The sequence below is a fragment of the Sabethes cyaneus genome, chromosome 2, assembly GCF_943734655.1.
Source record: "Sabethes cyaneus chromosome 2, idSabCyanKW18_F2, whole genome shotgun sequence".
NCBI lineage: Eukaryota > Metazoa > Arthropoda > Insecta > Diptera > Culicidae > Sabethes > Sabethes cyaneus.
The window spans coordinates 9,835,897-9,850,345 of NC_071354.1; the positions used below are offsets into that span (position 1 = coordinate 9,835,897).

Here is a 14,449-nt window from a genome sequence, read left to right on the forward strand (position 1 = left end):
TCGGCCCAGTTTGGAGCAGCTACGATACGGCGACAGTCTGTACAGGCTACTAGGTTTCTCGAGCTGTAATGGTTGATGTAATTAACTCTGCTGATTCCGCGTTAGAAGCACCATTTCAGTTGCTCCCGTCGCGTCAAACATATCAGTGTCATTTAACCCTTTTGAAGTTCTTTCGATTTCAAATAACCATTGATCGGCGCTATTCCGGTTGTACTTCGCCTCCAGTTGTCGATTGAGTCCAGTATCCAGTTGAGTCCCATTTCTTGCACGAAAACATGATGGTGCACATGGCCGTAGCTCTTTTTCATAGACAGCGTTGTTGACCTTTGCCAAGGCCAATCGGATTGCGGATATTTCAGGTATTGCGGGCCCTTGAACCAACCACCCGCCGGTCACACAGGGTCCCTTTACCCACTTGGTTTTCATATCAGCTGAATTGAGTTAACATGACACCCTTCAATGGCAATGCTTCAATCCAACATAACATGCAACGAACTGCTTGTATCTGCGCAGCAAAGCTAGAACGATTGTTAAATCGCTCCATCACTGTTGAACCTTCACGATATGGCTCATCGCTTCGACAAACTGCATCAACCTAACTACCAATACTGCAGCTCGTAGTTCTACACGAGGAATCGATGATGGCTTTAACGGGGCCACTTTCGCCTTTGACGAAAAGTGCGGACGCCGGCGAACACGTTGACCCGAAGGTTGCCACGTTCATTCGATAGACGTCTGGAGGACTAGAAGGATCCTTCCGCCAAAGAAACCCGCGTGAGTTGCGATCTTCCTTTTGAATGAGAATTAGGTGGAACATCTCTTTCTTGTTCGCCGGTAAAACTGTAAGTTGATCCGGTCCTTTGAGTAGGAGCGTATTCAGAGAAAATTTCCTATGTTTCCTATCTTTACCACTTCGTCCCATATGAGTCGAACAACTTTCTTAGGTTTTCTGGGGTTTATCACCGCACCAAGTGGCAAGTACTAGATTCAATCTGCATTTTCAATTGTCAGCTCCGCTTCCGTTTCCCGGTGGGCATAACCCTTCTTATCACATTCCTCCAGCTGACGATGAACGTTTTCTCTTAGCTTCGACACGAGACACTGTAACCGGCGGAGCGTCGTGTAATATAGTTATACCCTACGTCGAGGAAAGCTTTGAAATCGGATATGATATTGACTAAACCGATGCATAATTAGCTACGTCACGGAAGGGGGAGCCAACTGGGAAGAAACTAACATGTAGGGACGGGGAACGTGAGTATGAATGTATGTTCCGCCATAGCTCCGGAACTTCATCAACACGTTTTTTGGCATAAAAGACTAAGCACCGGGGGGTTAACCGGGGGCTTTGTGTCGATTTATATAGATTACCGAGAAGAGATTTACATGTGGTTGGGGGACAACGTGAGGAACTGACAAAGGGATTAGACATCTATACCTATAAAAATGGATTTTTGACTGTCTGTCGGGATGTTCCTTATAGAATCGAAAACTACTGAGCCAATCGGCGTGAAAATTTGCATGTAGAGGTTTTTGGGGTCAGGGAAGGTTCTTATGTTGGTTAGAGTCCCCTTCCCTCACTAAGAGGGGGGGGGGCTCCCATACAAATGAAACACAAATTTTTGCATAACTCGAGAACTAATCAATCAAATGGAACCATATTTGGCATGTGGGTGTTTTTGGAGGCAAGAATTTTTTCTATGATGAATTAGTAGGACCCCTTATCTTTTTAGGAGGAGGGGGAGGGTAAGAAAAAAATATAAAAACTGGGATCTTTTTAGGTATTACAACATGAAAACACAAAAATTCAATGATTTTAAAAGTAAATTGAGCTTACTTGAGGTTAATTGAGGTTACAATTTTTGTTAAAAGTTCATCATAACATCTTTCATTTGCTGTAAAAATTATTCAAATCGGTTGAATGAATCAAAAGTTATGATTTTTTTAAGAAAAGGTGTCATGGCAAAGGTGATGATTTTTGGAACTAACCTAAGTCGGAAAGGGGATCCCTGAGCGCCAAATAAAAAATATAGGTGATAAATTTTCAACAAACGAACAATCATGCAAAATTTGAGCAAAATAGGAGCACTTTTTGTCGTGGAATTACTAAGTGGGTACACCTGTACCCGGTTGATCAAATTGCGTTGTTTTTTTGGTTGATCAATTGAGGGTTAAACCGATTGCAGTTGTGCAACTGACATTGAGAAAAGAGGGGGGTTCCACCGAGGAATATAAGGTAAATAAACCTATATTTCGTTTCCATTATAGCGATTTTCATTGGGCAAAACGGTGCATAATTAGCTACGTGACGGAAGGGGAAGCCAACTGGGAAGAAACTGGCATGTAGGGACGAGGAACGTGAGTTTGAATGTATGCTCCGACATAGCTCCGGAACTTCATCAACACATGTTTTTTTGGCATAAAAGAGTCAACACCGGGGGGTTGACAAACGAGGGAGATGGTTCCTTGTGAGGAGTGAGAAAGGTTCAAATGGGTATAGGGGTACGCTACTCTTGCATTTGGAACGAACAAGTTGTTTTATTTCTGAAAGGGAGAATAGGGTGGTCATTAACCGTTATGTGTGCGACAGGGTACCCGGGTACCTTTTCAGTTTTAAAATAGTTATAACTCATTCAATTTAAAACATACGTCATTGAAATTTTGCAACATCGTAAAACTCGTTGATCTTAAGTAATTGAGGTTTTTTTGGTGCATATCCATAAAGGGGTTTAGCAATGAGAGTCACTTGAATTTTTTTATTACGTAGGAGGGCGACAAGGGTACCCGGGTACCCATGATTTGCAATGCTCATAACTTTGGGTATCTTGAACCGATTTGGCTGAAACCAGTGGCATTTGATTCGTACATTTATCTAGTTTTGATTAGATAAAGCATTTGGCCATCAAATGACATGTAGTTACCGGGAATCGGTAATTCCGGAGCAACGTCCGGTAAAACGTGGAAAGCCGCTTGTTTTGAAAGAATATCAGCCTTCAGTAAAGCTATTAGTTTTGAGCTTGACATTGTGGACCCTTTTTTCATCTTATTATATAAATTGGTGACTTTAGATCGCATTGGCCATTCCAGAATTGGGTCCCTGTAGGATTACAGATGGCCAGTTGGGTGCCTAATCCAATATTAGAATTGGTTTAGCGGATCTTTTAGATGTTTTGAACGGATATGGCCAGTTTAGTACTGATTAATAATTTCGGAACTGGTACCAAATGTATAACGGATGGTTCTACGTTTTGAACGGTTCTGATAATGCTAAGCATTATCTTGAATCCTGCGGTATCATCTGTGACCCCGTAGAAACCATTTTCGAAATAACCAATCAAAATACATCGAAATGTAAAAAATATCACCTACCGAACTAATTCCAAGAACTTTGATACCCATATTGCTAGGTTTTACCTCCAATCCTGGACTGGCCACCCATGACCCCACAGGAACCTACTTCGGAATGGCCAACCTGATTCATCTCATTATATGAAATAGTACATTGTACGAATCTTTAGAGTTTTTATATCCGCATGACTGATTTTGCTGCAATACAATCATTTCTCTTCCTCACAGCGGACACTCTGTCGGAATTCCGGATTTTCGGGCTCCGTATGTCTTTTAGTGGCCAAATGGCCAAATGATTCAAAACTAGATAAATAAACGATTCAAATGACACCTATTTCGTCGAAATCGGTTTAAAATTGTTGATGTTATAACAATATCAATTTTGGGTACCCGGGTACCCTTGTCGCCCTGCTAAAGGTGTTTTTTTTGTCGCACACATAACGGTTAAAGAGGCTCAAAAACGTAAAAAAGGCTTTGTGTCGATTTATAGGGATTACCGAGAAGAAGAGAGATTTAAATGTGGTTGGGGGACAACGTGAGAGGAACTGACAAAGGGAGTAGACATATTCAAATAAAAAAACCCGATTTAATCCACCTAGTGGTGAAAGGAACCTTTGTTGTACCATCTTATATGTCATTTGATATGGGCATTTCCAGCTCAAATATTATTTTTGATTTGTATTTGAATTTGTAAATTTCATAAAACTGACAGAGTCAAATTCTATACGCATCACTTTGAACTAAATTCTTATATAAACTGCTTCTTAGGCCCAGCCATTCTCAAGTTATTCAGATGTGAAATCTAAAAATTATCTATTAGAGTCAACACATGCAAAGTATCCGATAACCGTGTAATCGACCTTCACGGATTTAAACCAAATTTTGTCAGATTGTTCATTTTAGATCCGAAAGCGAACATCTTAAATTTGCCGATTGTGCCGATTGAACCCCCACGATTAGTGGTAATACCTCCTCTTTAAAAGAAGAGACCCCTTTTGACAAACCTTTTTATTTTTTACTTACAGATAAACATAGAAATCTCGACCAACATGTCAAAAGGACCAAGGCGCAAATGAGAGATTCTCTTTACGTTTCCTCTCTTATCTTACGGCGGCATAAATGCATTTCAACCCAATTTTTCTAAATGATTAGCTTTCCAATAACACCAGCAACCGTTTCATGCAAAATAGACGCATTCAAGTGCATTTATGCCGCCGTAAGCGTAAGAGAGGAGATGCAAAGAGAATCTCTCATTTGCACATTGGACTTTTTGAAATGTTGCTCGTCAAATATTAGGTTTAGAAAGAAACTATTTTCACATTCAAATTCCAATCGAAAATAGTTGAGTAAAAAATAGCTTTTTTAGCGTTTTGAGCTGGAAATGATCATATAGAAATCGACACGTCTTCGGAACTAAATGCAACTGTTTGTAACGTTGTGCTAGTTATCATCCATATGCATCCTAGCGATAAACAATCTTCAGACCCAGGTAACCAATAAGCATTAGTATAAGCAGTAAATCAATCGTTTATTAGCATCCCTGGCGTTTTATACTGCAGGTAGCTGTTTATTAGCCTTTTGACTGTATAACTGTTGTAAATTGGCATCTACAATTCTATTTAAATTCTTCTTGTCGGTAATTAGCTACAAATAAGCATTGTCAGCACTATAAGAGAGGACTAGCAGTAAATTAGCCGCATATTTTGCCAAAATAACATTTAAGTAGCATTTAGGGCAACTTAAATGCTAATTGGTTTGCATTTAAATTGCATTGGAAATGCTTATTGGTTACCTGGGGAGTGTATTTTAACCTACTAAATAACTTTATAGAACGTATAAAAGCAATGAAAACATCGTGTACAGAATTTTTGAGCAGAATTGATTTTAAAGTGGCTGTTAGCTTCGCGGTACAATGCTAGCCTAACAAGCCAGTCTTCGTATGTTCGAATCTCGACTGATCGGTGCCGCTACAGAGTTAATAGAATCTTTGCCCTAGCTCCGTAATTTTCGATAAAGAAGGGTCAAGTTCTGAAGGTCGTTTACACCCATGGCTTTGCTTTGCTTGATTTTAAAGTGGTTTCTTTAAACAAATTATTAAATTTCGCAACAGGTAAGGGATAGATAGTTATTATATGCAGTAAAGTTGCTTATTTTAGTGTGTTCTACAATTTTTGTGAAATCGCTGTTTTTTGGGCGCGTTTAAAAAACAAAAATTTATGTCACCGCTTTAGGTGGATTCACGGTCTCCTTAAAAGTGTTAGAAAATGAGCTATATTTAAATAATTAACTGCTCCAAAGAAACATCCGTTGAAAAATTACACATTTTTACTAATATTCCGTTTTTAAGGTTTAGTCCAATTAAGGGTTGTCATTAAAGTTTTCTTGAATAAATTTCATCAATCATTTTTAAATATCTTTTGACCAATAGAACCAATCATTATGAAATTTGGCAGATACATTTACAGTATTAAGACTTCTCGTTTAGTACTGAAATAATTGAAACTAAATAAATTATCTTGGTTAAAATCGCTATAAATTATTGTAAATTTTACAATGTAACTTTAATTGATCATAACTTTCAAACTAAAGCTCCAATCAAAAAACAATTCGGTAGTGATCTATCCGGCTATATTACCTTTCAAATGAGACTAATAGCGCATAAATCGGTTTGGCCATCTCTGAGAAACAGGCGATAATTATTACCTTGTCAAAACACGTTTTTATGCATCACTTTTAAACTACTTGTTTGTTTTCAATAAAACTTCCTGAAAATGCTCATGGTAGCAAGAGCTTTCATTTGGTACTAAGATCATCGAAATCGGTTGGGTGGTTCCGAAGAAAATCGTGTCACGTAGTTTTCATATTTTTGCTTATAACTTTTAAACGAAATATCGGACCACGAAACAATTCAATAGTGATATACTAGACAATAATACCTTTCAAATAAGACCAATAGCGGTTAAAAGCGGTAAATCGGTTCAGCCATATCCGAGAAACAGGCGATAGAAAATGAGCTGCACACACACAGACATTGCTCAGTTCGTCGAGCTCTATCGATTGGTATATGTGACTCGGCCCTCCGGGCCTCGGATCGACTTTGTGTTTTTCGACCAATTTCTAAACCTTTCTTATATACTATAAGGTAAAAAGGTTTTTGTTTCTTACATTATGAGAGTTTTCGTTACACAAACAGATGTACAAATGACAAGTGACAAGAGACAAGGGGCCCCGAGTGAGATCGGGCAATCAGCTAGTTTAAATTGATTTAAACTCAAACTTTACTTCAAACTGGACATGGACAAAAAATCATCAGACACGAAGTTTCACTTGAAATTAAAATTGACATTTTTCGTCTTATTCTCTCACACGGATTACCTCTTTTGCGTCTTGCTTTTGTTCTTTTCCAGTTCCGTTTGTACACTTTTTGTTTTGTTTCTTCTCTGTTTCTGTACTGTTTTTTGTTTGGTTTTTTTCCTCTTTTTTTCTGCACCGTTTTTTGTTTCATTTTTTCGTTTTGCTCCGTTCCATTTTTTTAATCCTGTTTTCCCCATGTTCGCCATCGTTTTTGTTATTTTCTTTCACGTTTTCGGTCTATTCGTCCTCTGGTTCCCTTTTGTTCCTTTCCAGTTTTTTTCTAACTCTTTTTATCTCGTGAGGAAAACTCACGTTTTCCGTCTTCGTCTGTTCCTCTTTTTGATGCTTCCTATTTACCCTTTCCTATCCGGCTTTCCTTTTTAATCTGTCGTTTATCGCCTTTTTCTCTTCCGCTTTACCGTTTGTTTTCTTCTTATTCTAACCCATAGATTCCCGCTTTGCTCTATTGCTCTATCATTTTATTTCTCTCGTTATTCTTCTTTTTATTTTTGGTTTCTCTTGTTTTCTGTTCCGTATTCCCTCCTCTATTGTTAATTTTTTCTCTCACTGTTCCTCTTTTCTGCCCGCAGTTTCTTCTTTCTTTGTTCTTTTTCTCTTCTTTTCCTTTCCCGTTTATCCTATGTCCTCAATTTCCTCCGTTCCGTTTTTCGACTCTCTTTTATCGTTTTTTCCCGTATTCAGGCCTATTTCTGTTCTTTTCCGGTCTTATTTTCGGTCGTTTTTCGTTCCGTTTTGAGTTTTTTCTATTATTTAGTTTCGGGTTTGTTTTTCCGCTTAATAACGCCTTTTCTATGTTATGTTTTTTGTTTGTTCGTCCTGTGTTTTTACTTCTTTTCTATCACGTTTCCTTTTTGTTTTTCGTTTCATCACTTTTGTCTTCCGTTTTTATTTTATTCTCTCAATTTTATTTTCTGTCCCGGTTTTCCTGTTTTTGTTTTTTCATTCTTTTCCGTTTTTCTCCATTTTTATCACATTTTCCTTTTCTCATTTTCTTCGTTTTCTTTAGAGTTCTTCCAGTTTTCTCGTCGTTTTTCATCTTTTTCTGTCCAATCTCGTTTTCCCACTTTTCCTATATTATTTTCTTCTTTTTCACGTATTTTTTTTTCTTTTCATGTTCCTTTCTCGCTCCTATTCTGTTACTATTTTTATTTCGTTTTTTATTTTTTTATGCCAGTGTTCCTCATGCATGTCTCCTCTTTTTCTATCCAGTTTTTGTCACGTTTTCCATGCTCCTTTCGGTTTTTTCTCCTTCGGTCGTATTTTTCCGTTTTTGCTTCTTCTTCTGGAGAGCAGTGGGAGACGGCCTACCTCTAGATCAATTGGTAATCCGTCTGTAAATATGCTATGAATATTTACTAACATTTTCTTAAAAGACTTTTTGGCTCATGAGATATAAACTTTAGAATTTGGTGTATATTCAGGAAAACCACCGTCACTTAACTTAAATTTTTGCTTAAAATTTGATTTAAAATCAGTTGAAATTGGATTCGAAATTAGACTTAAAATTGAACTTAAGGTAGCTTAAGAAATTGCATATTTCGACAATTGAAGAGAGATCAGAGTAAGAAATTGCATATAAATTGGATTTGAATTGCACTTGAAATCCTGTTTGGAATTGGACTGGAAACTGGACTAAAAATTTAACTTGAAATCGGTGTGAAAATTGGGCAAAAAATCAGAATTGAGTTTGGATCCTAAATTAGGTTTGAAACTAAACTTGAAGTTCAATTTATAACTGGACTTAAAATAGGACATGAAACTGGAACTATTTTTACGTAACTAATTTACAATTGCCGATTAAATAAAAATTGCGGACTTTGTCTTACATTAAATATTACAGTTATCCGATACTATTATTTTGATATATGCAGACGATGCAAGAATATTTTTACCTTACCAGACTGACGCTGACTGTCTCAAACTACAACGCGACATTCAAAACTTTGAAACCTTTTGCTTGGATAGCGGATATCAACCCTGACAAATGTTCGGTAATGAGTTTTTCCTCGGAAAACACTCTTACAATGGATTTGTCCTGCCCCGCAAAAATACTGTTCGCGTCCTAGGAATTATATTGGATAGCTCATTTTCTTCTACATATCATTAAGTTCAGGTTAGCTAATACAATTTTGTAATAATATTTGCCGTTTTACCAATAGATGCCATACCATTTTCAATGCTGCATTACAAGCAAATTTTATTGTTATAATAATGGTAAGGCACCTTAGTTTTTCGAATACATATAACGTTTTTCTAGCAGATCCGCTTACGAAGGCTTATCACATAATTATTACCACTGCCAGTTGGACAAAAATTGCCGAACAGATTCTAAACGCAACACGAAAACAAATCCCTCTCAAGCGAGAACATAATCCGAGCAATTCAATTACACCCTTCATACAGACAGGTTGTCGTTATTTGAAAATAGTTCGTCCTTCCCGTATCTAATATTTTCCCAAAACAACAAGATACTGATCGGATCAGATGGTCCAATGTATAAGAAAAGAAGGGGGCATCCTCCAAGATTAAGTGCGAGAGCACAACAATCTCGGAGGAAACTGTTCTGCTAAATTAAGGACACGTTCCGGGAATAAAGCAGCGCAGTCCCTTCGACCGGTACAGCTCGTTAAACAACCCATTATCCCTTCCTTCTCTGCAGGCACCGTTGTTTAACTTCCTACGGGTCACGCTTTGTTGAAAAGTTGTTTTCGCTTGCTTTCAGGTCGGCGCTGCTGCTGCTGCTGCTGATGTGAGGCAACTCGCTTCCATTGTATGCTTCGTTCATCTCCAAAGGAAACAAATCGCAGCAACCCTTGGCTTAATGAGAAACTGCCGCCGAAAAGCGAAGGTATCTTCTTCTTTTAACAATCAAGTGTGATTATTTATTCAATTACCGACTTGATTGCTATAATGAGTCGTAATCGAGTTTTAATTAATGTGGTTAATAATAAATGAGTTTAATTTCTCTCCACTAGTAGTTTAAATCGTTTCAAGCAAACCGTTCGCAGTGTCAACTAACCAACTAACTAACACCGATTGATTTCCAGTTTTCAAATCAAGAGCTCTCACTGCAAACCATTTTATGCGCTGTCAAGCAAAATGCTGCAACAAATTGAAATGGTTGGCATTGTTTTATGGAAAAAATTTTTAAACAATTTTTTTTATCTTTCCTTTAGCGACGAATACCAGCAGCGTTGCACGTACTGTCCCACCGACAGCAGTCCGACTGCTTGTCCGCCGGATTGCTTCTGCAAACGGCCACCAGATGACAGACCGGAACGATTGTAAAGCGCTGCTATTACAGTTACTAATATGGATACCACACAAGTAGATCAAAGTTGTCTATCGTAAAAGAAAAACTAAGGAGAGTGTTTAGCATATTGAACCAACTTATTGGGTGTAATTGAAATAATAAATTAAATGGAAACCTATCAGTAGGACGGTAAACTAACAGCAATTTTTAAAACAAAAATCTAATTGTTAAGACATAAACATAATAATCTTAAAAACTGCATCTTCGCTATTGATAAAATTAGTCAATCATCGATGTTCGCTTACCTAGCTTCAACGTTTAATGAATGAGTTACAGTAGCACGCTTCAATACAAAACATACAGCGTTGTACGTATGATATTCAAACAGAAAAATAAACGAGTTGCCATTAAATTATTACTTTGTTTCTATATTACATCATAATAAAATACTAAACAAAACAGTACAAAGATACGGTGTTTAGATAGAACACAAGAAAAAAAAAGTTTCGTTGCATCGGCCGGGAATCGAACCCGGGCCGCCCGCGTGGCAGGCGAGCATTCTACCACTGAACCACCGATGCTTCGATGAGCCGGTCTGCTGCGCAAAAGCAGCCGATCAAGCTGCCGTCTGTTTTTAGATCATGCGAGAATCGCATTATGAATGAACACACGCTGCTGGTGTGAGAAATAGTCGCCGGCCGGCGTCAGTGAGCCGGCTATCACTATATGGGTGATGGCTGCTGCTACAGTTGACAGAGTCGGCTTTTGTAAGCTCTCGAGTATCTGTCCTCGATAGTATAGTGGTCAGTATCCCCGCCTGTCACGCGGGAGACCGGGGTTCGATTCCCCGTCGGGGAGTAAAATTTTTTTTGCTCGTAAATTTCTTTCATTTCTAAATTTTCAGCTTATTTTCTTTCATTTCTAATTTCCAAACTATTCATTTACTATTTTTCTTTCAAAAATTTAGACGTTCGGATGTACTGACAAAAGTTTCAAAATTATTCATTTACCTTTTTATTCAACTCTTTCCCATTTCAGTTTTTGCTGCTATTATAGACGATTACTTAGAGATAAGACGGTTATGATTTATTTTATTTTGTAGAGTAAACTGGCATTTAGCTTCAACATTTTAGTTTTGCCTCCAGCAGTTCAATATTCTGTTGCACACCAAATAAAAATTTTCATTTCCAGTTATTTGACCATTACGAATTGTTCTTCGTTCCGTTTCTACGATCCTACTAGTAATACTAATGTTTTTATTGATTTGTTCTCTACAATTCTACTAATGTTAGTTTTTATGCATTTAAATTATCGTTCAATTGATTCAGACAACTTTTTACTCCGTACTGATGATGATGGTTTCTTTGCTTTCTGTTTGTGTTTTGTTGTTCGGAAACAATATCGTTAATTCATGAACTTGCTTCAAATTTCACTTCTGACGTTTTCTTTCCGTAATTTTCGTTTTCTTTCTGTGACGTTCTGTTAAATTTTCTGTGAACGATACAAATTGAGAATAGTTTACATGTTAGATTACACGAACGAAGATTGACATCTCTGAAACGAAAGAAACATGTCGAAAAGAAAAAAAAAACAGCACCAGAAACGAACCATTTTCCCGACAGCAGATCTGAAACGAAAATAAAACACTTCTTCGGCGGTAATTGGGCTTGACCGAAGAACGTAACTTACCGGACTTAAAACGATTTAGCGATCCATCGGTCGTTGCCTCTTTGCGGACTCATTTTGTTCCATACATTCGAGCACCTTCAGGCGACAATCGCCCAGCTGGAAACCATGTAATTGTTGTATAGCTCTATCGGCTGCAACTTCACTGCCAAACGCGGCATAACCGTGACGTTTTCCAGGAATCAGGTAAACATTAATTAAATCACCAAAACGACAGAAGGCATCCTGTAACAACTTTACGGAAACGGCCTCTGGCATACAGATGAAAAACGCTTTTTTGGCGCAGAAAGTTTGCTGATTCAGCATCGGCTTCGGCGGACCTAACTGTGAAAGAATGTCATTTGTGCAAACTTCATCGCGGAATTCATCCTCGAAACGGACAATGATTCGTTCTCCCAGTGGATATTCAAGGCCGTGGATTTTATCTAAAGCACGCTGCGCTTCATCCCGGCTAGAGTAGACCACACACGCAGTGGTGTTAATATCGTCTGTTAAAAGGATAGATATAAGTAATAAAATTTAGGTGAAATCCAATTTAGCTTACTCTGTGTAACAATATTGCAATACTTCATCCCCGGTGCAATGTCAAAAACTCTCCACAAACGGTCCTGATTCAAGCAGCTGCTGCAGATAACAACCAATTTAACGTCTCCCCCGGGACGTCCCGGTTCCGGAGAATGTGTTCTCTTGCGAGTGCTTCCGTTGCTCGATCCAAACCGACCACTACCACTTTCTTTCTCGTCCGAAGGTTTCTTGAGATTCTCCCGTGGCAAACAGAATTTGGCCCGGTAGCTGGAGTTGCAACCCTCGATCGCCAGTGCTGCCTCCAGGAATGAACTAAACGTAATGTATGCGGCACATTGGCTTTGATTCTTTTTGTCCGGCACCAAACGGATCTGCGTTACATTGCCAAACTTTCCAAATTCATCCCTGATGGTATCCTCGTTCTTGGAACTTGGCAAAACCGCAAACAAGCGACGAAACTTGTACTCGTTAATTTCCTCCGGGCTACCGTCTTCCTTCTTTTTCTGATAGCTAAAATAGAAAACCCGGATTTCAAAATGCTTGCACTACTTTATCAAATGCACCCAAATTGCCGCCATTTTGAAAAAACATTCCAAAACAGTATCACCCATCGAACTGGAACCTACCTGGCAGAAATCATCACTTTAATCGGCCGAGTTTCGCCATCAATATAGGATCCATTCTTCCGCAACCCACGGGCCGCAGAGGACGTTTTCGTGAACTTTACATAGGCGACACCTTTGCCCTGGCCGGTTTTCTTATCGACGATAACAACACACTCTTCAATTTCTCCATCGTCCCGAAAATGCTGCATCAACTGGTCTCTGGTAATCTGTCGGCCGCATATCACGAACAGCCGGCTCATTGGCGGTTCCTCCGAGATTTCCTTCTTGCCGTTGTGTTCCTGCATAGTGGATTATTTTTCGAGAAATTTGCACTGGAAAACAGCGAAAAACACTTTTATCGACCGAAACACCAAAACGCAAAACGACGACGACGACGATTCAATTTTGCTTTGCTGTGATTTTCAGTTCATTCGCGATGACAGTTTGAAAGAAAATCGTTCATCAAGGGTTCATCCATCAGGTCAGGGTTGGTGCAAAAGCATAACAAGAACTGAAATAAATGTTGTAGTTGCAACAAACAGTAAATGAGTAAAGTAATATTTTCAAAAATACTATTTATCTTCGAAATCAATCAGTATACAAACAAAAACATCCCATCAAGAAGACTAGTATCTCTTCCTCGCGCCCATACAAATGACAAGCAATAGAAACAACAGCGCACTCCTCCCGACAACAGTTGAAGGTGTGTACACATGTATTAGTGGGAAACGATGTGTGCGAGCGTGGCAATGCATATGTACATCCATATAAGGTTTTGCAAGGTGACGTCACGAATGAACCGGAATGAGCTCAATTCACCCATTTGACATCCACTCGTGGTTTGTTTACTATTTGTTAGGCGAACGCGATATGCATAAATTGGAGTTAAACGTTCTAAAAGCGTATTATCCAGCAGTGTCACCCTCCTAACTACTCGGAATGGCAGTTTTTGTGCTTTTCTGACTTGCCGTTAAGGCCTTAAGCAATATTCAGTTTCAACATGTTAACCCATGTTCCAAGTCCATGTAAACAAACCACTGATAGACGTCAAAGGTTATGCTGACCCGTGCAAAACCTTATTGCTGTTACTGCACAGAGGAGTATTTGGACCAAAAAGCTGGTCAAAATGCGGAAAGTTGAAACTCGTTCAATCCCCTTCAATTAAACCTCGTTATCTTCCCAGATACCTATCACACAATGTAACGTTAATTTTGAAACCATTTGTCTTGTTTACATCTTGCATAGAGCTGTCAAACTTCGAGTAAAACTGGGCCATATATTTTCGCTCATGTAGGCAAGGATGTTGCCTTTCACATTTGTAAGGCTATATATATCCTATCGACCAGCCGTAAAATGGCTTTTGAAGCACAAAGATTTTACAATTATTTGTTGATATAGACTTTACATTTCAATGAATATAATGATGACAAGCGAGCAGTATTTATTATAGCAAATTAGCACAAATATGTTGCTACTTTAAAGTGATATTTGTTTATGTTCTCACCTTTTCTCATCACAATCTTTGATGCCATTTGATAGCTTAGAGTCCCAGGAAGAGCGTTGTAAGTGAAATTTTTGCAACTTTTTGCAATTTTGAAATAAAAACTTTTTCCTAAATGATGAAATATTCAATTTCACAGCATTTTTCTTATGATAA

General features: G+C 38.4%; 1 protein-coding gene and 2 non-coding genes across 3 annotated transcripts; 1 reads left to right on the forward strand and 2 right to left on the reverse strand.

Moving 5' to 3' along the window:
• Positions 1-10,486: 10,486 nt before the first annotated feature.
• Trnag-gcc (transfer RNA glycine (anticodon GCC)) lies at positions 10,487-10,557 on the reverse strand. Its single transcript has one exon. It is a non-coding gene; the product is annotated as a tRNA-Gly (tRNA).
• A 205-nt stretch (positions 10,558-10,762) lies between these two features.
• Trnad-guc (transfer RNA aspartic acid (anticodon GUC)) lies at positions 10,763-10,834 on the forward strand. Its single transcript has one exon. It is a non-coding gene; the product is annotated as a tRNA-Asp (tRNA).
• Positions 10,835-10,992: 158 nt separating this feature from the next.
• Positions 10,993-13,182, reverse strand: LOC128736879 (RNA-binding protein 45-like). The gene is made up of 4 exons (XM_053831377.1): positions 12,814-13,182; positions 12,207-12,697; positions 11,666-12,150; positions 10,993-11,467 (listed from the first exon to the last, which is right to left on the reverse strand). Exons 1-3 carry the CDS (start codon positions 13,095-13,097, stop codon positions 11,681-11,683), a joined length of 1,245 nt encoding a protein of 414 aa, XP_053687352.1. The 5' UTR covers positions 13,098-13,182; the 3' UTR covers positions 10,993-11,467; positions 11,666-11,680.
• Positions 13,183-14,449: the final 1,267 nt, after the last annotated feature.